Source organism: Schistocerca nitens, chromosome 2 (genome assembly GCF_023898315.1).
Source record: "Schistocerca nitens isolate TAMUIC-IGC-003100 chromosome 2, iqSchNite1.1, whole genome shotgun sequence".
NCBI lineage: Eukaryota > Metazoa > Arthropoda > Insecta > Orthoptera > Acrididae > Schistocerca > Schistocerca nitens.
Window position 1 is genome coordinate 998,628,876 of NC_064615.1, and position 26,577 is coordinate 998,655,452.

A 26,577-nucleotide genomic window follows, 5' to 3' on the forward strand; every position below is an offset into this window, starting at 1 on the left:
GCATGCCCTCGGTAAAAATTACGGCTGTAGTTTCCCCTTGCTTTCAGCCGTTCGCAGTACCAGCACAGCAAGGCCGTTTTGGTTAGTGTTACAAGGCCAGATCAGTCAATCATCCAGACTGTTGCCATTGCAACTACTGAAAAGGCTGCTGCCCCTCTTCAGGAACCACACGTTTGCCTGGCCTCTCAACAGATACCCCTCCGTTGTGGTTGCACCTACGGTACGGCCATCTGTATCGCTGAGGCACGCAAGCCTCCCCACCAACGGCAAGGTCCACGGTTCATGGGGGGTACGTTCCATTATCCTCGTTTTGCTTTTGTTGATGTTCATCTTTTATCCTCCTTTCAAGAATGCGGGTACCAGAAGTTTCTTTAGAAGATTTGAATAGTTTAAAAAATGGTTACAATATTTACAAACTTATTTATCCATCCTATGAATGAAACTCTTAAGGAGGCTTGTACCCTCTATGTACTGTACTGCTAAAGAATAAGAAAAAGTGATAATTAATAAAGGAAGAAACGTGCCGTGGAGGTTTCATAGAGAGCTGACACTTTTCAGCACTATGAGGTGTACGAACTTTCTCTTTTCGCTGCACTTAGCTGTACTTCCTCGAACACGAGACTGACGGGCTTGAGCTGTGAAGTCCAGTGCGTGTTTAGACGCCTTGTAGAGTTGTATAGAGGTACTCACTGCGCTGTTTGATCTTCTTGCAGACGGGAATCTCTCGTGGATCGGTCCTACGGCGCAGCTGCTCCATGCAGTCGACGGTTTCGATGCCGGTGCTGTTGAACGGGTCATCGCAGTTGTGGTGGTAGTGGTCTGACGAACAGTGGTAGCAGCGTAGCCGCTTCTCTTCTGCAACATACGGTGACGGGTGTGACGTTAGTATATACAGTAGTGTATAGCAGTGTAGTGGTTCAAATGGCTCTGAGCACTATGGGACTTAACATCGGAGGTCATCAGTCCCCTAGAACTTAGAACTACTTAAACCTTACTAACCTAAGGACATCACACACATCCATGCCCGAGGCAGGATTAGAACTTGCGATCGTAGGAGCAGCGCGGTTCCGGACTGAAGCACCTAGAACCGATCGGCCACCGCAGCCGGCTGCAGTGTAGTGTTCAGCAGTGTACAGTAGTGGATTTCAGTGTAAAGGCATGGATATTTGCAGGAAAATTAACGTTGTTGCCTGGAATAGTCGTGCACAACGTATATGCAATAGTACGAAATTCTTTATATCGACAAATATAGTCAAATGGTATCCGATTTGATGCGAATAGTGCAGCATGTAACAAGACATCAACGAAACGATTCAGATGGTAGAGGGTGAACCCTGTATAAAGACAGTCGGCTGTGTGTGGTGTTATTGTATGTCTACGTTCCTCTACTGTAGATGGGAAACAGACACCATTAAGGACAGTGGATGTTGTGTACATAAACCACGAATGTGACAATGCCATGCGGAAAAGTTTTCATTTGATGAAAAAGTAAAAATCGATACATGGAAATGGGACACTCTAATCGTCAAACTGCCAATAATTTGAACCCTTCATGTACAGTGATCGCTATTTTCGTTAGATTGGGCGCACGATGAGGATAGAACGGAAAATATAAGCAAAGTAGTAAATTATTGAAGGCATAGGAAGGGTTTCTTTTGCACAAAGCAAGGGCCAGAAACCGTTATTCTCCTCAACCTGTTCCCAGTAACTGTCATACGTCTACGAAAAATTTCGTCATATGACAAACATCTTGCATTCACGAAACGATTGCAGAAACCAGCATTAACGCTCAAACATAAACTGGGTAGATGGGAGTTTACTGAAAAATATGTCTAATGGACTTCAGAATGGGGTAAAGTGATTCTAACTGAAGAGGGGGAAGTTAAATTGAGATGGGCAGGAGATATTTCAGTATTATTGGCATGATCTGAAAACAAAGCGGCAGGGAAGAATGAAGAGATATTTTGGTAATGGAAGTGTTACGATTTGAACAGACTTGTGCGCTGAAGGTAAATCATGCATTGCTTAACCGAACACTCTCCGATATGTACACTAAGATGGTTCAAATGGCTCTGAGCACTATGGGACTTAGGACTTAACTTCTGAGGTCATCAGTCCCCTAGAACTTAGAACTACTTAAACCTAACTAACCTAAGGACATCACACACATCCACGCCCGAGGCAGTATTCGAACCTGCGACCGTAGCGGTCGCACGGTTCCAGACCGTAGCGCCTAGAACCGCTCGGCCACCCCGGCCGGCACACTAAGACGCTAGAGGCAGAATTGATTAGTGTGTGTGAAGACCTAGGGGACGAAAGTCTAATGTTTAAACAAGATAATGCAACTGTGTATGATTCCGCTGTAACCAAAAAGTGGTTTGAAGATAAAGATACCTGTGTTGCCCCGGCCTGCACGTAGTCAGGATTTGAACCCCGTGGAAAATATTTGTGGAATACTTGCAAGGCGCGTTTATCGCAATGGAAAGCAGTTTGAGGCCGCATGTGAGCTGAAATGAGCGATACGGGAAGAATGGGTGACAGTTTCACTGAAAGAACTACAAACCCTAACAAAATCAATCCCTAAAATAATTTCTGAGTTAATTAGGAACAACAGAGATTGGACAGATAGTAAATGCCTCTATACCAGTTTCCATCCAAGAAATGTTAACGCCTTATTTTGATACTCGTGTTATGAAAGAAACTTTGTAAGTCTGTTATGACTGTTTACGGCTTATATGTATCTACTATTTCCGTAGAAATTTCCATACACGTATGATTCATACATTGTACTGTTGGTTTCGTGGAACGCTGTTTTTTTACTGATTTCCACTACTGTAGTGCTAATCAGTGCAGAACTTCAGAATACACAAAGATCGTCACCATGAAAACCGTATCACGCTAGTAGATTAGTTACACGTTCCGTAGATCAACCGAGCGATTTTATCGAAATGGTTTGGGGTGAGTCAGTCTACATATGCATGGAATGTTTGTTAGTATGGCTACATACTGAGCCGGGCTCTGTGACCGAGCGGTTCTAGGCGCTTCAGTCCGGAACCGTGCAGCTGCCGCGGTTGCAGGTTCGAATCCTGCCTCGGCCATGGATGTATGTGATGTCCTTAGGTTAGTTAGGTTTAAGTAGTTCTAAGTCTAGGGGACTGATGACCTCAGATGTTAAGTCCCATAGTGCTTAGAGCCATTTGAATCATTTTTGAGCTACATGCTGACCATTTAAATGTTGCCAGATAGCACAGTGATTTAAAATTTAATGAGAATGAACAAACTACACTACTGTTTATGCAAATTGTAAAGCGACGGAAATATGTGATTACAACAAAATTTATTGCAGAGGCTAGCTGCTCCCGACCTCGTACTCCTGTGACTCAGTCTGGTGAAATGGGAAAGATAGAAAAGAGAAAGCACACGTTTCCTAATGTGTATGAGAGTTGGATATACGTCCTACCTCCTTCTACCCCTAGTCTCTGTCCGTCTCGTCCTCTCCCTATCTTTGTCGATGTCTCTTCCTTCCATCTCTCTCTGTACATCACCTCCTCTCTGTCTCTCTGCCCATCTTCTCCTCAATTTCTGCTCAAAGATCATGTTGTAATCGAGGATCATACTACTGCATAGGCGTTACAAATAGTCAGTGCTTGAGAGCCGGCACACCACTCTCTCACTTTACAACGTCATTAGTCAAATATTTTAGGTCATGATCTTAGTGTTCCCCTGTACTACATTTGGTATGTGTGGTTTATGACTTTTTTTACAATATGAAATTGTGGGCAGAATTTTCTTATGTCTGCATGTATAATCCATAGAGAACTTCATCGATTTGTTGTAGAATCATGGAACGTATTTTGTGTTCAGACATAATGACCTTTCTAGACTCTGAGAAGCTCATCTGCAAAAACCAGCACGGTTTTAGGAAACAGCGGTCATGCGAGACACAGCTGGCCCTCTTTGTGCGTGATATACAACAGGCTCTAGATACCGGCTCCCAGGTTGATGCCCTATTCCTCCACTTTCGAAAGGCGTTCGACTCAGTTCCGCACTGTCGCTTGCTCCAAAAAGTGCTCGCTTACGGTCTATCCGATGACATATGCGGTTGGATAGAAAGTTTTCTAACAGACAGGGAGCAGTATGACGTCCTGAATGGGGAGACTTCAACAGAAACGAGCGTAACATCAGGTATGCCCCAGGGCAGCGTAATAGGTCCGCTGCTTTTTACAATTTACATAAACGATCTGGTTGATGGTATAGACAGCGGCATTGGTCTGTTTGCCGATGATGCTGTAGTCTACTGGAAAATAGTATCACACGAAAGTTATGAACAAATCAATGAGGATTTGCAGAAAATAAATGCGTGGTGGAATGACTGGCAGTTATCTCTCAATATTAGTAAGTGTAACCTACTGCGTATAACAAAACGAAAATCCCCATTAATGTACGACTACAAAATAAATGCCCCGTCTTTGGAAGTGGTAACATCCGTGAAGTATCTGAGTGTGACTATTCGAAATGATCTCAAATGGAACGATCAGATTACACAAGTAACGGGTAAGGTGAACTCTAGATTGCGGTTTATTGGTAGAATCCTGAAGCGATGCAGTCCTTCAACGAGGAAATAGCTTGCAATACCTTAGTTCGTCTCAGAGTATTGTTCGCCGGTATGAGACCCTTACTAGTTGGGTCAGATTCAAGAGATTGAGAAGGTCCAAAGAAGAGCGGCAAGATTCGTGACTGGCGCATTTAGCGATAGCGAGAGCGTTACAAATCTCATAGAAAGTTTGAAGTGGGACACACTTGCAGATAGACGACGCGCTAAAGTGAAGGGGTTGCTCATTAAATTCCAAAATACGATCTTCGCCGAGGATGTAGAGCATATATTATTACCACCAACTTTCAAATCGCGCAATGATCACCATTCAAAGATAAGGGAAATTAGAGCTCGCACTGAGGCGTTCAGATAGTCGTTTATCCCTCGCGCGATCCGTGAGAGGAACAGGGGGGGGGGGGGAATATGACTTTGGCGCGAATTGCGCACTCCGCCACACGCCGCTTGGTGGCTAGCGGAGTATGCAGGGTGAGTCACCTAACAGTACCGCTGGATATATTTCGTAAACCACATCAAATACTGATGAATCGATTCCACAGACCGAACGTGAGGAGAGGGGCTAGTGTAATTGGTTAATACAAACCATAAAAAATGCACGGAAGTATGTTTTCTAACACAAACCTACGTTTTTTTAAATGTAACCCCGTTAGTTTTCTAAGCACATCTGAACATATAAACAAATACGTAATCAGTGCCATTTGTTGCATTGTAAAATGTTAATTACATCCAGAGATATTGTAACCTAAAGCTGACGCTTGAGTACCACTCCTCCGCTGTTCGATCGTGTGTATCGGAGAGCACCGAATTACGTAGGGATCCAAAGGGAACGGTGATGGACCTTAGGTACAGAAGAGACTGGAACAGCACATTACGTCCACATGCTAACACCTTTTTATTGGTCTTTTTCACTGACGCACATGTACATTACCATGAGGGGTGATGTACACGTACACACGTGGTTTCCGTTTTCAATTACGGAGTGGAATAGAGTGTGTCCCGACATGTCAGGCCAATAGATGTTCAATGCGGTGGCCATCATTTGCTGCACACAATTGCAGTCTCTGGCGTAATGAATGTCGTAAACGCCGCAGTACATCTGGTGTAACGTCGCCGCAGGCTGCCACAATACGTTGTTTCATATCCTCTGGGGTTGTAGGCACATCACGGTACACATTCTCCTTTAACGTACCTCACAGAAAGAAGTCCAGAGTTGTAAGATCAGGAGAACGGGCTAGCCAATTTATGCGTCCTCCACGTCCTATGAAACGCCCGTCGAACATCCTGTCAAGGGTCAGCCTAGTGTTAATTGCGGAATGTGCAGGTGCACCATCATGCTGATACCACATACGTCGACGCGTTTCCAGTGGGACATTTTCGAGCAACGTTGGCAGATCATTCTGTAGAAACGCGATGTATGTTGCAGCTGTTTGGGCCCCTGCAATGAAGTGAGGACCAATGAGGTGGTCGCCAATGATTCCGCACCATACATTTACAGTCCACGGTCGCTGTCGCTCTACCTGTCTGAGCCAGCGAGGATTGTCCACGGACCAGTAATGCATGTTCCGTAGATTCACTGTCCCGTGGTTTGTGAAACACGCTTCATCGGTAAACAGGTAGAACTGCAACGCATTCTCTGTTAATGCCCATTGACAGAATTGCACTCGATGATTAAAGTCATCACCATGTAATTGCTGATGTTGCGACACATGAAACGGGTGAAAGCGGTGACGATGCAGTATGCGCATGACACTACTTTGACTCAGTCCACCGGCTCTCGCAATGTCCCGTGTACTCATGTGTGGGTTCATGGCAACAGAAGCTAACACTCCAACTGCACCCGCTTCTCCTGTGACGGGCCTGTTACGGACCCGTTTGCGTGCTACGACCATACCTGTTGCATACAGTTGGCGGTAGATGTTTTGCAATGTGCGGCACGTTGAATGCTCTCGGTCCGGGTACCGTTCTGCATACACCCTGCAGGCTTCAGCTGCATTTCGTCGACATCGCCATAGATGAGCATCATCTCAGCCTTTTCAGAGTTCGAATACACCATGATCACAGTTCCTACAACACTACACTATCACAGACGTCTGGTAACACGGTGTACTACAGTTGGTCTGCGTGCGGAGACGAATGCAGAATAACAATAGCAGCAAGCGCTACATGCGGACACTGCGACAGCTAGACCAAACCACAACAGTGCACTACAGCCACACTCGTAAACACGGTCGTCATCGTAAACATGTCCCTGCAGATGCTGCTCGCCGAGCGTGGCCCGTGTTTGTTACAACACGCAACTGAACGTCGGAGGTTTCAAGCGTCAACCTTAGGTTACAATATCGCCGGATGTAATTAACATTTTACAATGCAACAAACGGCACTGATTACGTATTTGTTTATATGTTCAGATGTGCTAACAAAACTAACGGGGTTCCATTAAAAAAACGTAGGTTTGTGTTAAAAAACATACTTCCGTGCATTTTTGTATGGTTTGTACTAAGCAATTACACTAGCCCCTCTCCTCACGTTCGGTCTGTGGAATCGGTTCGTCAGTATTTGATGTGGTTTACGAAATATATCCAGCGGTAACTTTAGGTGACTCACCCTGCATATGTAGATGAGATGTAATACTGACGGCACCGACCGGGCTGTGTGAGTGATTCTGGGAAGCAGCGCTCAGTCGATCGTACCTGCAGGACTTCTGGTCGAGGCTGTGTCCACCTTCCACTTAGGGTCAGTTAGAAGGGTGCCGGTTCGCGAAGCATATTACCTGGGCCAGCCAGCAGTTCACCGTGAGGAAGGCCAGTTGGCAGAAAGTGGGTGGAGGAAGCCATTCAAGAGAGGCTGCTGTAAACTGAGCCTTTGTGCAAATGGTGGGAAAGTCGTAAATCTCCATGCATTTTCATGTTAGAAGCTGGGACAAATAATAAGCTTTTGCGTGGAATTCGTAGCGTTGTTTTTCATTAATTATTTCGAATGACATACCCATGTTTTAGTCAAATATATATCTTTTTAATGGGAATTTTTTTACTGGCAAAATCAAAAATGTTCTTTCAAAAAATTCAGATGAATAAGTTTGGTTACGGGGAAAATATAACATTTACGAGGAACAAATACATGACAACAGTTAAAGTTTCAATAAGGAATTAATGCATTGGCCAATATTTATTCTCCGATCTGTTCATAATCGTTTTGTAATGTGTTTCTGTAAGTTAACTCATTTCATCAGAAACAGTATCATTTGAAAATGATACCAGTACTTCAGAAGCCACAGAAGTTCCTACCAAACTCGTTTTCAGAAAAAGATTTATTTGAAAACCAAAAATTTTAGTATTACTCCTGAGGCACATTGATATATAGGTTCCATAACCGTTTATCATTTTAAAAAAGAGGAAATCTTGTATCTACGAAATGAGATTCGGTGGCAGACGCGAGAGCCGTATATTGAACATACAGTATACGCCGGGAAACTGATATCGCTTGACTACACGATCGGCAACCGGTCACTAGGATCAGTCGGCATGTTCGAGTAAACCGCCTGAAAAAATGGAAATGAACGTATGGCATTGTTGGCCCGGAGACCCCGTTCGGGGGAGTTCGGCCCCCGTATTGCAACTTCGACGCCACATCGGCGACTTGCCGACCCACTCCCCTGCTGGGGATCGAACCCAGGCCTCCTGCGTGGGAGGCGGTAACGCTACCGCTACGCTACCGAGGCGGATAGTTTATTGAGATAATCGTAGGAAAGCGCAGTTCATCTAGAACAGAAACTGCGAACTTGTGCGACCCTTTCTGAGTGTTTGGAATCCCCGCCAGGTCAGATTAAAGAAAGACAGTTAAGGATTCCAATGGCGTGCTGGTTGACTTTTTTTATCGGTACATTCGATCCAGAAAGACTATTATGGAAATGCTCCGTGAACACAAATGGGCATCTCTGGAGGCGAGAAGACATTCTTTTCTCGAAGCATTACTCAGACAGTTTAGACAATCGGCATTTGCGGCAGACGTAAAACGATTCTCCTACAGCGTAATGACTAAAGCTCGAAGTTTGGCGCTGATTTCAATGCGAGATGATTTTCATAGTTTCCACAACGAAACTCTGTCTCGAAATCTGGCAGAAAATCCATACTGTATATGAAGTGCACCAGCGGTAAGACACAATCAGTACCTTGACTGTGCGATAGCAACGACAATATTATCGGTGACAGTGCCACTAAAGCGGAGTTACTAAACACGATTTCTCGAAATTCCCTTACTAAAGAAGACAATGCAAATGTCCTAGAGTTATAATCAAGAAAAACTACCAACACGAGTAACTTAGAAGTAGATATCCCCGGTGTAGCGAAGCATCTTAAGTCATTTAAAAAAGGCAAGTCCTCTGGTCTAGATTATAGACCAGTTAGGTCCCTTTCTGAGTATGCTGATAAATAGCTCCATACTTAGAATCACATTCAATTGCTTGTTCGACGGAAGAACAGTACCCAAGGACTGGAAAGCTGCAAAGATCACAAACGGCACCCAACAAGGAAAATCGGAGTACTCTGCTGAATTACAGACCCCTATCACTGACATCGATTTCCTGTAGGATACTGAAACGTGTACTGTGATCGAACATTATGAATCACCTCGAAGAAAACGATTTATTGACAGACAGCACGGATTGAGAAAATCTCGTTTCTTGTGAAACACAACTAAGTCTTTATTTTCAAAAGTACTGAGTAGTATCGACAGAGGACCTCAAGTTGATAATATATTTCTAGATTTTCATAAGGTGTTTCACAGCGTTCCTCCCAAGGAACTTCTAACCAAACTGTGTGCCTAGCAATTTCGTCTCAGATGTGCGACTGCATTCATGATTTCGTGTCATAAAGGTCACAGTTTGTACTAATTGGAGGAAAATCATTGAGTCAAACAGAAGAGATATCTGGCGTTCCCCAGGGAAGTGTTATAGGCGCTCTGTTGTTCTTAATCCGTATAAACGACTTAGGAGACGACCCTAGCAGCCCTCTTCGATTGTTTGCCGATGATGCCGTCATTTACCGTCTTGTAAAGAAATCAGATGATAAAAATCAATTGCAAAATGATTTACGCTAGATGTCTGTGTGGTAATAAAAATATCAATTGACTCTAAATAATGAAAATTGTGAAGTCGTCCACATGAGTATTAAAAGGATAAATCACACAAATCTAAAGGCTATAAATTCAACTAAATACTTAGGGATTACAATTACGAATAACTTAAAGTGGAGCAATCACATAAATAATATTGTGGAGAAAGCTAACCAAACACTGCGATTTATTGTCATAACACTTAGAAACAACAATAGGTCTACTTTGATAGTGCCTACATCACGCTTGCCATCCCTCTTGTGGAGTACTGCTGCTCGTTGTGGGCTCCGTATCAGTAGGGATACCGGAGAGCGACGGAAGAATTCAGAGAATGGTAGCCTGTTCTGTACTATAGCAAAATAGGGTAAAGAGTATAGAGAGTGTCACGGATATCATACGAGAGTTGGGGTGGCAATCATTACAACGAAGGCTCTTATAGTTGCTATTACATTCTATATTAGGTTGCACTTGGTGTGCTGGTAATGGTAATAACTATGCTGAGTGGCATTTCCCATGGTTTAATGAGTCCATACCATGGCCTGGTTGGTCGGATGAATTACTACAGGTTTTGCCAAAGTCTTCAAATGGTTCAAATGGCTCTGAGCACTATGGGACTCAACTGCTGTGGTCATCAGTCCCCTAGAACTTAGAACTACTTAAACCTAACCAACCTAAGGACATCACACACATCCATGCCCGAGGCAGGATTCGAACCTGCGACCGTAGCAGTCGCACGGTTCCTGACTGCGCGCCTAGAACCGCGGCCAAAGTCTTATGATCGTGTAGTACCGAGCAGAATTGTTACAAAATTTTGGGATATACGTTTGAAAACGTGGACTAATATTAAAAAGAAATCCACTCAGCATAATTAACAAACAGGATCATTTAAAAGTGATACTAAACAGAACGGTTAATGTTATCAAACATTAAAGATAAAAGAGAATTAATGAGTAACTGGCATGAAAATTCATTACATGAATTGGCTGTTGCTGTTAGTGATTTTTTGGTTGTTATTAATGATGAAACACAGAGGTACAATCCCCCTCCTCAAATTTATTGGGGTCTTTGGCATTCAACCACAAATAATATTAAGGGGTCAGATCTTGCTGATAATGAATTGCTTACAAAAATGAAACTGAGGAACGGTAAAATATGTAAATATTTTTCATTGAATAAAACTGAGAAGCATATGTTCACTGACAAGATACCTAATAATTATGCAGGTTTAGATAATGTTATTGCTGATATGGGAACGTCTAAAAATTTTACTCTTAGTTCTTGGAGATGTGCCATAGGTATAATGTAAATCCTACTAAAGCTAATAAGACAGAAATTTCAATCACTAACTTTCAAATCCGAAATCGAAAATATTTTGATGATCATTGTAATAAAATAAGAGTAATCAGAGCTCGCACGGAAAGATTTATGTTTTCCATTCTCGCGCGAGCTGTTCGAGAGTGGAATGTAGAAAAGTAGCTTGAATTAGTTGGATGAACCTACTTCCAGGCGCTTATTTGTGAATTGCTGAGTAGTAATGTAGATGTAAATGTAGATATTGAAGACAAGATAAGAGGCATCAGAGCTCGTAGAGAAGCAGATAGATAGTCGTTTTTCCTTCGCTCCATTCGCAGTAGAACAGGAAGAGGAATGGCTAACAGTAATGCATTGTATCCTCCGCCATGCACCATATGATGGCTTGCGAAATACGTGCGTCAGTGTAGACGCAGGCATGTTTGCATTATTGGTAAATAGAAGAAATGCTGATGCAATATTTTCTCCTCAGAACGGTCTGTACTATACGCATATTGTAGTTTGGCATTTCGAGCGGGCGAGGGAACAAGCGCAGAAAAGGTGGTAGCCGTTCACTCGCTCTCAGCGTTTGTCCCAAGTTACAAATGCAGTACTTTCTGCACTTACCTGCTTACTCTAGTAACGGAAAACATTAAACTACCGATACCACAGGTCTGCTTTGAGCCATAACATACGAGGCGTGTTTTTTAAGTAAGTACCGTTTTGAAATTAAAAAAAGACGTGCTAATATATCTCAATAATTTTATTTTTATACGAAAGCCTGTACCTTAATCTACTTTTCTACATAATTTCAGTCAATATCGAGGCACTCGTCATAACGTTGTACCAGTTTCTGAATACCCTCCTCACACAAGTCTGCCGCCTAACATGTTAACCACTGCATCACCACTGTTTTGACTTCGTCATCGTCTTGAAGACGCTGACCGCCCAGGTGTTTCTTCAAGTGCAGGAACAAATGATAGTCACTGGGCGCAAGATTGGGGCTGTACGGAGGATGATCTAGAGTTTCCCGTCGAAAAGATGTGATGAGATCTTTGGTCTGATTCGCCACATGCGGATGGGCATTGTCTTGCAGCAAAACGATGCTCTTGCTCAACTTCCATGGACTGTTGCTTTGATTCTGGTGTGACGTAGGCCACCCATGTTTCATCGCCCATAACAATTTGGCTTAATAAATCATCAGCGTCGTTGTGATACCGCTCAAGGAACGTCAATGCACTGTCTAAACGTTTGGTTTTGTGCACGTACGTCAACATTTTCGGTACCCAACGTGCGCACAATTTTCGGTAATTCAAGTGCTCGGTCACAATGCCATACAAAACACTACGAGAAACATTAGGAAAGTCATCCCGCAAGGAGAAAATCGTAAAGCGTCTGTTTTCTCTCACATTATTGTCCACTTCCTGCACCAAACTTTCATTAACGACCGAAGGACGCCCACTCCGTTGTTCATCATGCACATTTGTGCGGCAATCTTTAAATGCTCTCACCCACTTTCTTACCATTCCATCACTCATAATGTTTTCTCCGTAAACTGCACAGATCTCACGATGAATATCGATCGCTTTTAGGCCTTTAGCACTAAGAAATCTTATAACAGCCCGTACTTCACAGTCGGCGGGCCTCACGATTATCGGAGGCATCTTAAACACTCAGTACACAACGTAAACAAGGAAGAATCAGACTGTAATGGCGTCAGTGCGTAGATTAAGGTACAGCCTTTCATGTAAAAATAAAATTATTGAGATATCTTAGCATGTCTTTTTTTAATTTCAAAACGGTACTTACTTAAAAAACACGCCTCGTAAAATAGCGGAAATAAAACGCTCATCGATATCCAGTGCGCATGAAATAGGCGCCACAGCGATTGAACAATTCTTATGACGTCATGTACGTTGGCTCCACCAAATCACAACCTCACAGTCTCTTTACATCTTAACCTAGACCTCGGGCTACGCCTCAGATCAGCAAACAATAATACACATGCAAATGAAATATTGCAAATATTCTGTGCTGTCCCTGTTCCCACACTTGCGATGTCTCACGCCACAACGTCATCACGTCACGAGTTAAAGATGCCGGCCGGTATCGGTAGGTCCAGTGGCTGTGTAATGGTAGCAGTAGGAGACGAGAAGTGTTGGCGAGTCGAAGCGCTTCCGCCGTCGGCGCGGCAGCTGGCGCCTTACCTCTCTCTGCCAGTTGGGGCGGTCACAGGTCAGCCGGCGCTGGCTGGGCCCAAGTGCCGGCTGCTTCCGTCCTCTCACTGCTGACTCCGGAGGCCGACTGCACTTGCAGCCTGCCTGCCCCGACACTGTGTGACCCGTGTGATTCATCTCCAGCACGCCGTCTGCCGACCACCAATCTCTTGCTTGCTAGTAGTCGTCTTACAAGGAGACGGCACGACCGTGGGGTCGGGGATTTGTCCGCAATTTTGTGTGGTGAAAGAGGACCCCTAACACCTCACGTGATTAAAATATTAAGACGCATTACTCGGAAAATCCCGAGAAAAATCGATCCAAAGATTCTTAGGTGCCTTATGAGCATAAAATGTTAGACCATTGTCGTGCCGCCGTTTGGCCTACATAGTTAGTGCTCAGACCGTTACGCCAGAGGTCTCGGGTTCGATTCCTACTCCGCCACTTTTTTTTCTTCTGTTGCTTGCAAAATTGCAGCGCATTGTTACAGGAGAATCGTGAAATTAATTCCCGGGAAGATTGTATAAAAATTCATTCTATAATTCACCATTAATTATCGTCACCAATATTTCGAGACATGATTTAATATCCCTGGTTTGCCTCAAAATTGCCAGAAACTCGAAACATTTTCGTAAATGTTAATGGGGCATGTTTTTGTACAGATTTATTGCAAACGCCCTGTGGTTGTAAAAAATCCGCTTTTATATGTTGCGCAAGATGTCGCAAAAATTATTGCTTTGTTTGTTTTTACGATAATTACCACTGCTTTTATTGTTTATAATTATTATATGTATAAAAATTGAATGTTTCGCAGTCGACTTTGTAATTCTGATTAAAAAGGCAATGTTTCTCCTCATATACTTTACAACGAAAAATGGAAAGCCCACCGCCATGAATAATTTTTATTCAATAATGTAACTAATTTGTTAAAGACAATGTAGGTTTGGAAACTTTCTGAATAATTGGTGGAATAACCAAAGAAAATGAAACAGAAGAAAAAAAAGTGCCAGAGGCGGAATCTGGCGTAAGAATCCTAGCCCTAAACACCGAGGCCAGACGGTGATTCAGCAATACACTAACATTTTATACTCATAAGACACCTAAGAAACTTTGGATCGATTTTTCCCGGGATTTTCTGGGTAGTGCGTCCTAATATTTTAACCACGTGAGGTGTTAGGGGTCCTCTTTCACCACACAAAATTGCGGACAAATCCTCGCCCCACGGTCGTGCCGTCTCCTGGTTAGCTGCGATGGCAGAAGTGTGCCCCAAAATAGACTAGCTAGCTGGAGCTGTATGGCACAGTGGTATTACAGTTATTACAATAAAAAAGCGAACGCAGTTGCTGTGGTCCCCTGCTGCTGTCACCCCATGGTGGAAGATTGGTACCTATCTTCTTCAGCACCAGATGACAGATATTGAAACGTCCCCTTAGAAAAAACTATGAATGACTGTGCTGGTAAACCTCTACGTTATTTGATTTTCAAACAGCTGAGCAAAACTGAACGTACTCAGATATTTCTGTCTTTACTTATTCTGATCAACACTAAAATGATACGCAATTTTTTAGCGCAACGCAGTCTAACTTTCAATAATCCCCACAAAAGAATGGCCCTGACTAACAATAACGTATACCTTTCATGAATCAATTACCTCACAAAAATCTTCGTTATTCGAACTACTGCAATACAGCGAGCGCCAATACTGCCAGCTAAATAAAAGATTCTAACTACTGAAGGCAATAACTACTGATAGGCATAGTTAGCGCCGGCCGGAGTGGCCGAGTGGTTCTAGGCGCTTCAGTCTGGAACCGCGCGACCGCTACGGTCGCAGGTTCGAATCCTGCCTCGGGCATGGATGAGTGTGATGTCCTTAGGTTAGTTAGGTTTAAGTAGTTCTAAGTTGTAGGGGACTGATGACCTCAGCTGTTAAGTCCCATAGTGCTCAGAGCCATTTTTTTTTTTTGCATACTTAGCAAATGAAAAATTTTGATATAGAACAAACAATGTATTTACCTTAATCATGTCAAAAGTCATCATATATATCAGTTCATGATATCCAGTATTACAAATTTACTCTTACTGATGGGCATACGTCCAGATCGTCCGCTCTCAAAATTCTGCCATCTCTCTCCCCACAACCACCACTGCCGGCGGCTCACCTCCAACTGCGCAATGCTACGCGCTGTTACATCCAATTGCCCAACACTACAATAGCAAATATTCCAACAATGCAAACCAGCCACAGACTGCACACAGCACAGTCTGCGATTTTCATACAGAGCGCTACGTGGCGTTACCAACAAAAAAACCTAAACGGCATACTTTAGGGTGACCAAATTATTTTTGGTGAAAACCGGGACACATTCACCCGGGTGCCAATGGCCACCTCATTCCACATGTACCCAGGTTTCTTAATTTTAAATATTAATATTTTGTTGATACATTTTGTTAACCCGATTATTGTAACTAATAAGAGGATACAAAAGATTGATATAATCTAGATTATCTGTATAATTAATGACATTTAATAAACGTATACAGTAATAAAGAAATGTATTACGATTTTCCAAAATTTTACAGCCATTCAACTTTTAATCAATTAATACACTCCTGGAAATTGAAATAAGAACACCGTGAATTCATTGTCCCAGGAAGGGGAAACTTTATTGACACATTCCTGGGGTCAGATACATCACATGATCACACTGACAGAACCACAGGCACATAGACACAGGCAACAGAGCATGCACAATGTCGGCACTAGTACAGTGTATATCCACATTTCGCAGCAATGCAGGCTGCTATTCTCCCATGGAGACGATCGTAGAGATGCTGGATGTAGTCCTGTGGAACGGCTTGCCATGCCATTTCCACCTGGCGCCTCAGTTGGACCAGCGTTCGTGCTGGACGTGCAGACCGCGTGAGACGACGCTTCATCCAGTCCCAAACATGCTCAATGGGGGACAGATCCGGAGATCTTGCTGGCCAGGGTAGTTGACTTACACCTTCTAGAGCACGTTGGGTGGCACGGGATACATGCGGACGTGCATTGTCCTGTTGGAACAGCAAGTTCCCTTGCCGGTCTAGGAATGGTAGAACGATGGGTTCGATGACGGTTTGGATGTACCGTGCACTATTCAGTGTCCCCTCGACGATCACCAGTGGTGTACGGCCAGTGTAGGAGATCGCTCCCCACACCATGATGCCGGGTGTTGGCCCTGTGTGCCTCGGTCGTATGCAGTCCTGATTGTGGCGCTCACTTGCACGGCGCCAAACACGCATACGACCATCATTGGCACCAAGGCAGAAGCGACTCTCATCGCTGAAGACGACACGTCTCCATTCGTCCCTCCATTCACGCCTGTCGCGACACCACTGGAGGCGGGCTGCACGATGTTGGGGCGTGAGCGGAAGACGGCCTAACGGTGTGCGGGACCGTAGCCCAACATCATGGAGACGGTTGCGAATGGTCCTCGCCGATACCCCAGGAGCAACAGTGTCCCTAATTTGCTGGGAAGTGGCGGTGCGGTCCCCTACGGCACTGCGTAGGATCCTACGGTCTTGGCGTGCATCCGTGCGTCGCTGCGGTCCGGTCCCAGGTCGACGGGCACGTGCACCTTCCGCCGACCACTGGCGACAACATCGATGTACTGTGGAGACCTCACGCCCCACGTGTTGAGCAATTCGGCGGTACGTCCACCCGGCCTCCCGCATGCCCACTATACGCCCTCGCTCAAAGTCCGTCAACTGCACATACGGTTCACGTCCACGCTGTCGCGGCATGCTACCAGTGTTAAAGACTGCGATGGAGCTCCGTATGCCACGGCAAACTGGCTGACACTGACGGCGGCGGTGCACAAATGCTGCGCAGCTAGCGCCATTCGACGGCCAACTCCGCGGTTCCTGGTGTGTCCGCTGTGCCGTGCGTGTGATCATTGCTTGTACAGCCCTCTCGCAGTGTCCGGAGCAAGTATGGTGGGTCTGACACACCGGTGTCAATGTGTTCTTTTTTCCATTTCCAGGAGTGTATTAACATGAGCTTTAATATTACTGACCACTTGTAGATGGAATTGACTGTCCTTGGAGCAAAGGGTATTTTTCACTGCCTCCAGCCTTCTTGATCATGTCTTTGTTCTTTGAGACACAGTGATAAAACTCGGCACAATCCATTTTGTAGTTGTACAGGATCTGCCGGATTGCTTCAAGAGAGTCCATCCACCTCCATTCTGTTTCTTTCGTCAGTCCACTGGATATTCATGAACGAAAATATTCTTTCCACATTGGCATTATGGGCTAGGATTGCAAATAAATACCTTGAAATTATTACCAACTCAGAGTAATGCTGAAGTCAGTCACAGCTTTTCCAAACTCACCCACTTCTCATGACATTCCAATGGTGTTTTTTTTTTCATCATTCCACTTGTGAAGACTGTCTGCAACAAAATTTGTCAGTATGCCGAACTGATCAAAGAAAATGGAATCATCGATTTAAATCTCTTTACTCTTCAAATAAGAAACTCTCTCTTCAACACTTTCCCATTTTGGCACTCTCTTCAGTAACATCCAATCAAACACCGGCGATGAGGGTAAATATGAGGCGCTCCACTTGCTGAGATATTCTACATAAGTGTCATAAAACTTGTTAACTTCTTCTCTAAAACTCCTTTCCGCTGCTTCTGATACTTCTGCTCTTTTAAAGACAGATTTAACATTAAAAGAAATGAACTGCTGTTCTCTCCTCTTAAGAACAGTTTCCAGAGTATTTTTGAAAACATCTATTACACTTTTCGTGCTTCCCTCAATTTCCTTTATCCCACGCAGCAAAGTGCTAAGCTGACTGTGAATGAACCATAAGTAGGCTTCACTTAAAGGGTTACTGAAAAACTGAACCAATATTTTAGGGGCTTTGTCTTCATTTAGGAAAAAATCTTTTAACGGTTCAGACAGGCGGATTACTCTTTGAACTGCTGGAAACAGTCATAACCAGCGAGTTTTCGAGTGACACATTACATTCATATTTTCAGTTCCCACATAATCACAGAACTCCTTAAGCCTCTCTGTTCTAACAGTATATATGTAAAAGCGTGAGTATACCTTCATGACGATAGTTTCAACATCACAGCTTAAACTGTCAGCAGATGTCTGCACGCTGTTGTACAAAACATGCGCAGGGCACCCTCTTCAATGTTTTCATGCAGTGTTGCCTTTAATTTGGTAAATACGTTGCATTTGCCTTGTCTTTTTAAACCACCAAAGTTTGTGTTGGTGTTGTCTCCACATAATGCCACACATTTATTTTTCTCAAGATCAAACATTTCGATAGTATTCATACAAAATCTTGAAATTTCGTCAGATGTTTCATTAGGTAGGGAACTCACCTTCAAAAGTTTGGTCTGAATTCCCTGATTAATATCGAATAACTGAACAACAAACGGAAATATTTTAGTGGCCTTATGATTGCTGGCATCAGTGGATATCCCGTAGAAAGAAGACATATTCAAGGCTTTCCTTTACACTCTGGGGAGCAATAACTCCTTTCACTAAGTCTGACACTTTAGTTCTTGCTGAACTAAACTTTTTTGCAATGGAAGAATCATCAAACATAATGCTGTTAAACTTATTAGTACAATCACTAGATCTATAAGTTTGGCGATGTTTTACCGTGTGGTAGGCTAGTGTAAGCTCGGCTGCTCGAACTTTCGTCTCTTCACTCGACTGATGTTTCACGAAATAATTTTGTAGAGTTTTACTGCAGCTCGGTGCACTGTATCTGTTAATGTGTTTCTTTGACCTGATGTGATCAACTATGTCGGAACGTCCACCATGACTTATACCAATAAAACAGTTACATACGGAACACTCTGCTTCGTAATCAAAACGACCTTTCTTAATGAAATTCCATTCCTTGGCATAACAGTCACTGAACTTGCAGGCACGTTTCGGCATTGCGTTTCACAGTACTGCAGCAATAATACCACTAATATGAGAAAAAACTATTGCAGTTTGTCTGACAAAACATCAACTACTACACTGTTCTGACAACGAGTGTGTAAGTGGCGTGACAATCGGACGGTTTCATAGCTCTGTTACAATAATACAACTTACTACCTGTTGGCCAAAGTACCGCTCAAAGTAAATTATTGCCTGAGTGTATCAATACTGATACTGTGATTACTAGTATGGGACAATCACGCTAGCATACTTACAATATAGTTTAGTCTTACATCCTCTGCTTTCCGCGTGACATTATTGGATTACTTTAGTAATCTCTGTGCCCGCCCTTCTTCTGATTGCTTCGATGTGATCCGCCACTAATTCCTGTCTTGTGCCAACCTTTCCACCTCACAGTAGCATTTGCTTCTTACGTCTTCAATTATTTGATCGGAGTATTCCAACCCCCGTCTTCCTCTACAGTTTTTGTCCTTTGTAGCTCCCTCTAGTAACATGAAAGTTAGTAAAATTCATGTTCCACGGATCATTTTGCATGAAAAATCGTAATAATGTGGAACGAGTCATTTTTCATTCACATCGCAAACTGATATATATAGCTAAATGCTGAACATTTATAAGGCGTTTTTTATTTTTATTTTTTAAATATACAAGCGTTAGTTAATAATTCCTACTCACCATATTTTAAACGTTACAATAACAGAAACTCTCCTGCGGAATAGACGGAGCTGTCAAGAAAAAACTTCTTTAATTTGTTTTCAAATTATAAAATGGTTCAAATGGCTCTGAGCTCTATGGGACTTAACTTCTGAGGTCATCAGTGTCCTAGAACTTAGAACTACTTAAATCTAACTAACCTAAGGACATCACACACATCCATGCCCGAGGCAGGATTCGAACCTGCGACGGTAGCGGTCACGCGGTTGCAGACTGTAGCGCCTAGAACCACTCGGCCACCACGGCTGGCTTTCAAATTATACTTTTGGTCTGTCGGTCACTGGGTAAGTGATGAAAAATTTTTGTTACAGCATTAGGCTACCCTTTTTGTGCTAAAGACAGACAGACAGACTCAATGCGGAGATAGTTGCTTAGTTTCGTGTCCCATGGATGTGATGTGATGTGGAACGAGTCTTTTTCATTCACATCGCATGTCTTTTTTCCATCTGGTGTTGTAATTATGTACATCACTGTTCCTTCTGAACTGTAGTGGATTGTTTACAACACTTCGTGAGGGAATAAATATCCTGTGAAGCAGTAGTCAGAATGTCGAACTCCCTAAAAAGATGTCAGCAAGATCATCGTGGATGAGCACCACATGTTATTCTTGCAGCATGTTTTTGAGCAAAGAAGACTTCCTTTCTTAAATATGAGTTACCCCGAAACATTATTCCATATGACATTATTTCCTTATGTCTTAACACAATTCCCACTATCCCGACCCTTCTTCTTGTCAATGTTTTCCGTGCGTTCCTTTCTTCACCGATTCTGCCGACAGTCTCCGCTTTCCTTCTCTTATCAGTCTTCCAAATTATCAACATTCTTCAACAGAACCAAATCTGAAACGCTTCGATTCTTTTCTGTTCCGGTTTTCCTAGACTACACGAGTCACTGTCATAAAATGATCGTATCCAAAGGTACATTCACACAAATATCTTTCTCAGATTAGAGTGACGTTCGATTGATACTAGCAGACTTTTCTTGCCCGTAAAAGGTATCTGCGTCTGTGTTAGTCTGGTCTTTGTGTGCTTCTTGTCTCGCTCGCCATGTATTATTTTGCTTCCAAGGTAGCATAATTCCTTTACTTCGTCTACCTTAGTGCTTCAGATCCTCCCCGGTGATCCGCTGGCTTCAAGGCGTGTTCCGCAACGGTTCATCTGTCTGTTTCTGCCTTCTGCAGCTGTTTTTCGACCGTTCTTTTAGTAATACCCACACGCTCCTCTCCTAGTTCCACGGTATCCTGTAAATTCCTGCTTGTTGAGCGGTCTGCGAGCATCCTTGTCCGATTTTAGGTGTTCATGTATCTTAGGGGTGACTTCGTAGCGTACAGCTATATTCCGTACCGTCAATATATCTCCTGTGCTGTTAGAAATGTTTCTAATGAATGGCAGGGAAACCTTGTATTTTGCAGACACCTATACATCACTAAGATTTTTTCATCGCTGTCTTAACGCTCTTTTTATCTCAGCGGGCCAATACCCATTATTCAGGAACGCATTGGTACGATATTACAGTTTCGCTTCGAGTAGCTCCGGTACACAGATATTACTGGCTAACGTTTTTATAACACCTCGATGTTTAGTGGGTGGTGATTTGAATCATATAGGTAACGGACCGTGTATGTTGGTTTTCGCTGCATCGTGTAGTCCAAGGGCACGTCAATCAAATGTAATCTTCCGTCTACATCCTTCTCCATAGTGAACAGTATCTTCGAAACAATCTTATTAAGGTTTTGATGAAAACGAGCTAGTTCCTCTCCGCCACGTCTGCACAACGCAAACGTGTCGCGATAACCACTTTGCTAACAACGGTGACTGCTTGTATCCGATTGGACCGTCGTTTGATTTCGTCACATATCGGATTTGTCCGGAACACCTCGTATCTATTTCCCTGTTTTTTCTTTTTTTTCATATCTGTAAACGCTGGGTAACTAGCATTTGTGGTGTCAAAATTGCGTGGTGAAGTTAAACGCTGTAGTGTCTGTCGGCAGCGCCCTGACACGTCACCGCCCACCGCGAAGACCAATCCTGTCATTTAGATTTTTGTTCATCATTTTCAGCAACTGTTTTTGAAGAATGTTGGTGTGAAGAAATAGCACACTGATGTGCTATTTCTTCACATCGCAATTCTTATTATTCGATTAACCCCACCCCCCCCCCCCCCCTTGCAGGTGCGATCGGACTTCTTCTTGGAACCACCTATACTTGCTCCACACAGCAGAGAGGAAGGATGGACGTGATGAAAGCTCAAAAAGTAGTAAGATTCTGTCACGCAGTAAAAGTACAATTATGTTCTATTACAGTTTGAAAGAACAATTTCAAGTATTTACCGAAAATTGGAAGAAAATATTATACAGGGTGATTCAAAAAGAATACCACAACTTTAGGAATTTAAAACTCTGCAACGACAAAAGGCAGAGCTAAGCACTATCTGTCGGCGAATTAATGGAGCTGTAAAGTTTCATTTAGTTGTACATTTGTTCGCTTGAGGCGCTGTTGACTAGGCGTCAGCGTCAGTTGATGCTAAGATGGCGACCGCTCAACAGAGTATTGTTATTGAGTACGGCAGAAGTGAATCGACGACAGTTGTTCAGCGTGCATTTCGAACGAAGTATGGTGTTAAACCTCCTGGTAGGTGGTGTATTAAACGTTGGTATAAACAGTTTACAGAGAATGGGTGTTTGTGCAAAGGGAAAAGTTCTGGACGGCCGAGAACGAGTGATGAAAATGTAGCACGCATCCAGCAAGCATTTGTTCGCAGCCCAGGAAAATTGACTCGCAGAGCTAGCAGAGAGCTGCAAATTCCACAATCAACTGTATGGAGAGTCCTACGAAAAAGGTTAGTTATGAAACCTTATCGTCTGAAATTGGTTCAAGCACTGTCTGCAGCTGATAAGATTAAAAGAATCGATTTCTGTGATTTTATCCTTGCTCAAATGGAAACAGATGAATCTTTCGTTTCAAAGATTGTGTTTAGTAATGAAGCAACTTTCCACACTAACGGGAAAGTCAACCGTCACAATGTCTGTATATGGGGCACTGAGAATCCGTGGGAAACAACTCAGTATGAACGTGACTCGCCTAAGGTGAACGTTTTCTGTGCCCGTGACAGAGCACTTCATCACTGGCCTCCAAGAAGCCCTGATCTTACCCCCTGCGATTTTTTCTTATGGGGTATGTTAAGGATATGGTGTTTCGGCCACCTCTCCCAGCCACCATTGATGATTTGAAACGAGAAATAACAGCAGCTATCCAAACTGTTACGCCTGATATGCTACAGAGAGTGTGGAACAAGTTGGAGTATCGGGTTGATATTGCTCGTGTGTCTGGAGGGGGCCATATTGAACATCTCTGAACTTGTTTTTGAGTGAAAAAAACCTTTTTAAATACTCTTTGTAATGATGTACAACAGAAGGTTATATTATGTTTCTTTCATTAAATACACATTTTTAAAGTTGTGGTATTCTTTTTGAATCACCCTGTATAAACTAAAAATATCGGTTCTCGACGCTGCTATATCGATAAATCGGTGTGAAAGATATCACCAATATACAGGGTGTTTATAAATGAATTTCGGGGTTTTAACGCTTTACAATATTTATTATATTAAACTAACAGTTATAAATTATGTGTCAAGTGAAAGAGCAACTCAAATAGTTTTGCCAAGAACCTTATAAATGTTCAATCTGAGCACCATTTGTCACACGGCACACATCAAGTCTATAGCCGAGTTCTTCCCAAACGTTGATAAGAGTGTCTTCAGTGATTGTAGCAACTGATGCTTCATTCCGGTTTCTTAATTCAGGGAGGTCTGCTGGTAGAGGAGGTACGTACACACGATCCTTGATGAAGCCCCAAAGGAAAAAATCGCATGGCGTTAGGTCGGGTGAACGTGGAGGCCATGCAAAGTCCTGTTGTTGGGTCCCTTGCGGCCTAGCCAGCGCTTGGGTACAGTGAAGTTCAACCAATTGTGGCGGAAACATTGCTCTCGGCGCATGCCCACTGGTGCCAAACACAACTGAGTTGCTCTTTCATTTGACAAGTCATTTATAACTGTAAGTTTAATGTTATAAATATTATAAAGCGTTAAAACCCCGGTATTCATTTATAAACACCCTGTATATCTGTATTTCGCGGAAGAAAATACCGATTTATCGATATGTCGATATTTTGTCAACAGCCCTAGTTTAATGCAACTTTAAACACTATTCCATCCTGTGCAAGCCTCTTCATCTCAAAGTAACTACTGCGACCTACATCCATTTAAAATTGTTAACTGTACTCCTCTCATAGCCTGCTTCTGCAATTTTTACCCTCCCACACTCCGCTCCGATACTAAACTGACATTTCCTTGATGCCTCAGAATATGTCCTATCAAGCGATCTCTTGTTTTAATCAAGTTATGCCACAGATTTCTTTCCTCGCAAGTTCTACACAATATCCCCCCATTAGTTACGCGACATACCCATCTGATCATCAGTATTCTTCTGTAGCACCACACTTCGCAATCTTCTAGTCTCTTCTTGACTGAACTGCTTAAAGTCCACGTGTCACTTCCGTACAAGTCTACACTCCAGACAAATGCCTTACCACTTGGGAAACTGACTAATACGTCCTCCAGATGGACGACTACGTCATTTAATAAACTGGTAAAATTTTATACCTCGTAAGATTTTAATAAGTGTGACATTTGCGGTCGCGAAAGCTTACATTTTACTACATTGGTATTGTAATTGGTCTCGTGTTGAGGAGAACAAGGGTATCAAACGACTGGAAAAATGGGCAGGTCATTCATGGTTTTGCGGTATCGGCCGTCATCCGGTCGGCCGCAGTTTACAATACGCGCCGTCAGTCACGCCGCCGCGTTTCCTACATCCGCCACCGCGGCATGACGGCGCTGCCTCGAACGCCTACGACACTGCCAGCGATACGCAGGCATCCCCTCTCCGGAGCTCCAGCGCCGGGTCTACTTCATTTCAAACGTCGACGCACAAAGCCCCATTTTCTGTGTTTGCCATTTCATTACATTTACAGACTTTCACAGTAGTCAGGACACGAGATCGACGGAATAGTGTTGTATTGAAGACTGACGGAATTGTAAGCCTTTGCATCTCTATACACACTGATCAGCCAGTACATTAAGACCATCGACCTGCTATAGATACACTACAGGCCATAAAAATTGCTACACAAAGAAGAAATGCAGATGATAAACGGGTATTCACTGGAGAAATATATTATACTAGAACTGACATGTGATTACATTTTCACGCAATTTGGGTGCATAGATCCTGAGAAATCAATACCCAGAACAACCACCTCGGGCCATAATAACGGCCTTGATACGCCTGGGCATTGAGTCAAACAGAGCTTGGCTGGCGTGTACAGGTAAAGCTGCCCATGCAGCTTCAACACGATACCACAGTTCATCAAGAGTAGTGACTGGCGTACTGTGATGAGTCAGTTGCTTGTTCACCATTGACCAGACTTTTTCAATTGGTGAGAGATCTGGAGAATGTGCTGGCCAGGGCAGCAGTCGAACATTTTCTGTATCCAGAAAGGCCCGTACAGGACCTGCAACATGCGGTCGTGCATTATCCTGCTGAAATGTAGGGTTTCGCAGGGATCGAATGAAGGGTAGATCCACAGGTCGTATAACATCTGAAATGTAACGTCCACTGTTCAAAGTGCCGTCAATGCGAACAAGAGGTGACCGAGACGTGTAGCCAATGGCACCCCATACCATCACGCCGGGTGATACGCCGGTATGGCGATGACGAATACACGCTTCCAATGTGCGTTCACCGCGATGTCGCCAAACACGGATGCGACCATTATGATGCTGTAAACAGAACCTGGATTCATACGAAAAAATGACGTTATCCCATTCGTGCACCCAGGTTCGTCGTCGAGTACACCATCGCAGGCGCTCCTGTCTGTGATGCAGCGTCAAGGATAACCGCAGCCATGGTCTCCGAGCTGATAGTCCATGCTGCTGCAAACGTTGTCGAACTGTTCGTGCAGAAACTTCCTGGCAGATTAAAACTGGTGCCCGACCGAGACTCGAACTCGGGACCTTTGGCTTTCGTGGGCAAGTGCTCTCAAGTTGGGAATGTAGGAGACGAGATACTGACAGAAGTAAAGCTGTGAGTACCACAAAGGTCCCGAGTTCGAGTCTCGGTCGGGCACACAGTTTCAATCTGCCAGGAAGTTTCATATCAGCGCACACTCCGCTGCAGAGTGAAAATCTCATTCTGGAAACCTCCCCCAGGCTGTGGCTAAGCCATGTCTCCGCAATATCCTTTCTTTCAGGAGTGCTAGTTCTGCATGGTTCGCAGGAGAGCTTCTGTAAAGTTTGGAATGTAGGAGACGAGATACTGGCAGAAGTAAAGCTGTGAGTACCGGGCGTGAGTCGTGCTTCGGTAGCTCAGATGGTAGAGCACTTGCCCGCGAAAGGCAAAGGTCCCGAGTTCGAGTCTCGGTCGGGCACACAGTTTTAATCTGCCAGGAAATTTCATATCAGCGCTCACTCCGCTGCAGAGTGAAAATCTCATTCTGGAAACCTCCCCCAGGCTGTGGCTAAGCCATGTCTCCGCAATATCCTTTCTTTCAGGAGTGCTAGTTCTGCATGGTTCGCAGGAGAGCTTCTGTAAAGTTTGGAATGTTGGAGACGAGATACTGGCAG

The 26,577-nt window shown here is 43.6% G+C and overlaps 1 protein-coding gene across 1 annotated transcript in view; it reads right to left on the reverse strand.

The window, feature by feature from the left end:
- The window catches only part of LOC126237322 (uncharacterized), a 245,021-nt gene that overhangs the window by 158,535 nt on the left and 59,909 nt on the right, over positions 1-26,577 (reverse strand). The window contains exon 2 of the mRNA XM_049947291.1: positions 691-855. Coding sequence (XP_049803248.1) covers positions 691-855 — 165 coding nt within the window. The remainder of the gene's footprint in view (positions 1-690; positions 856-26,577) is intronic.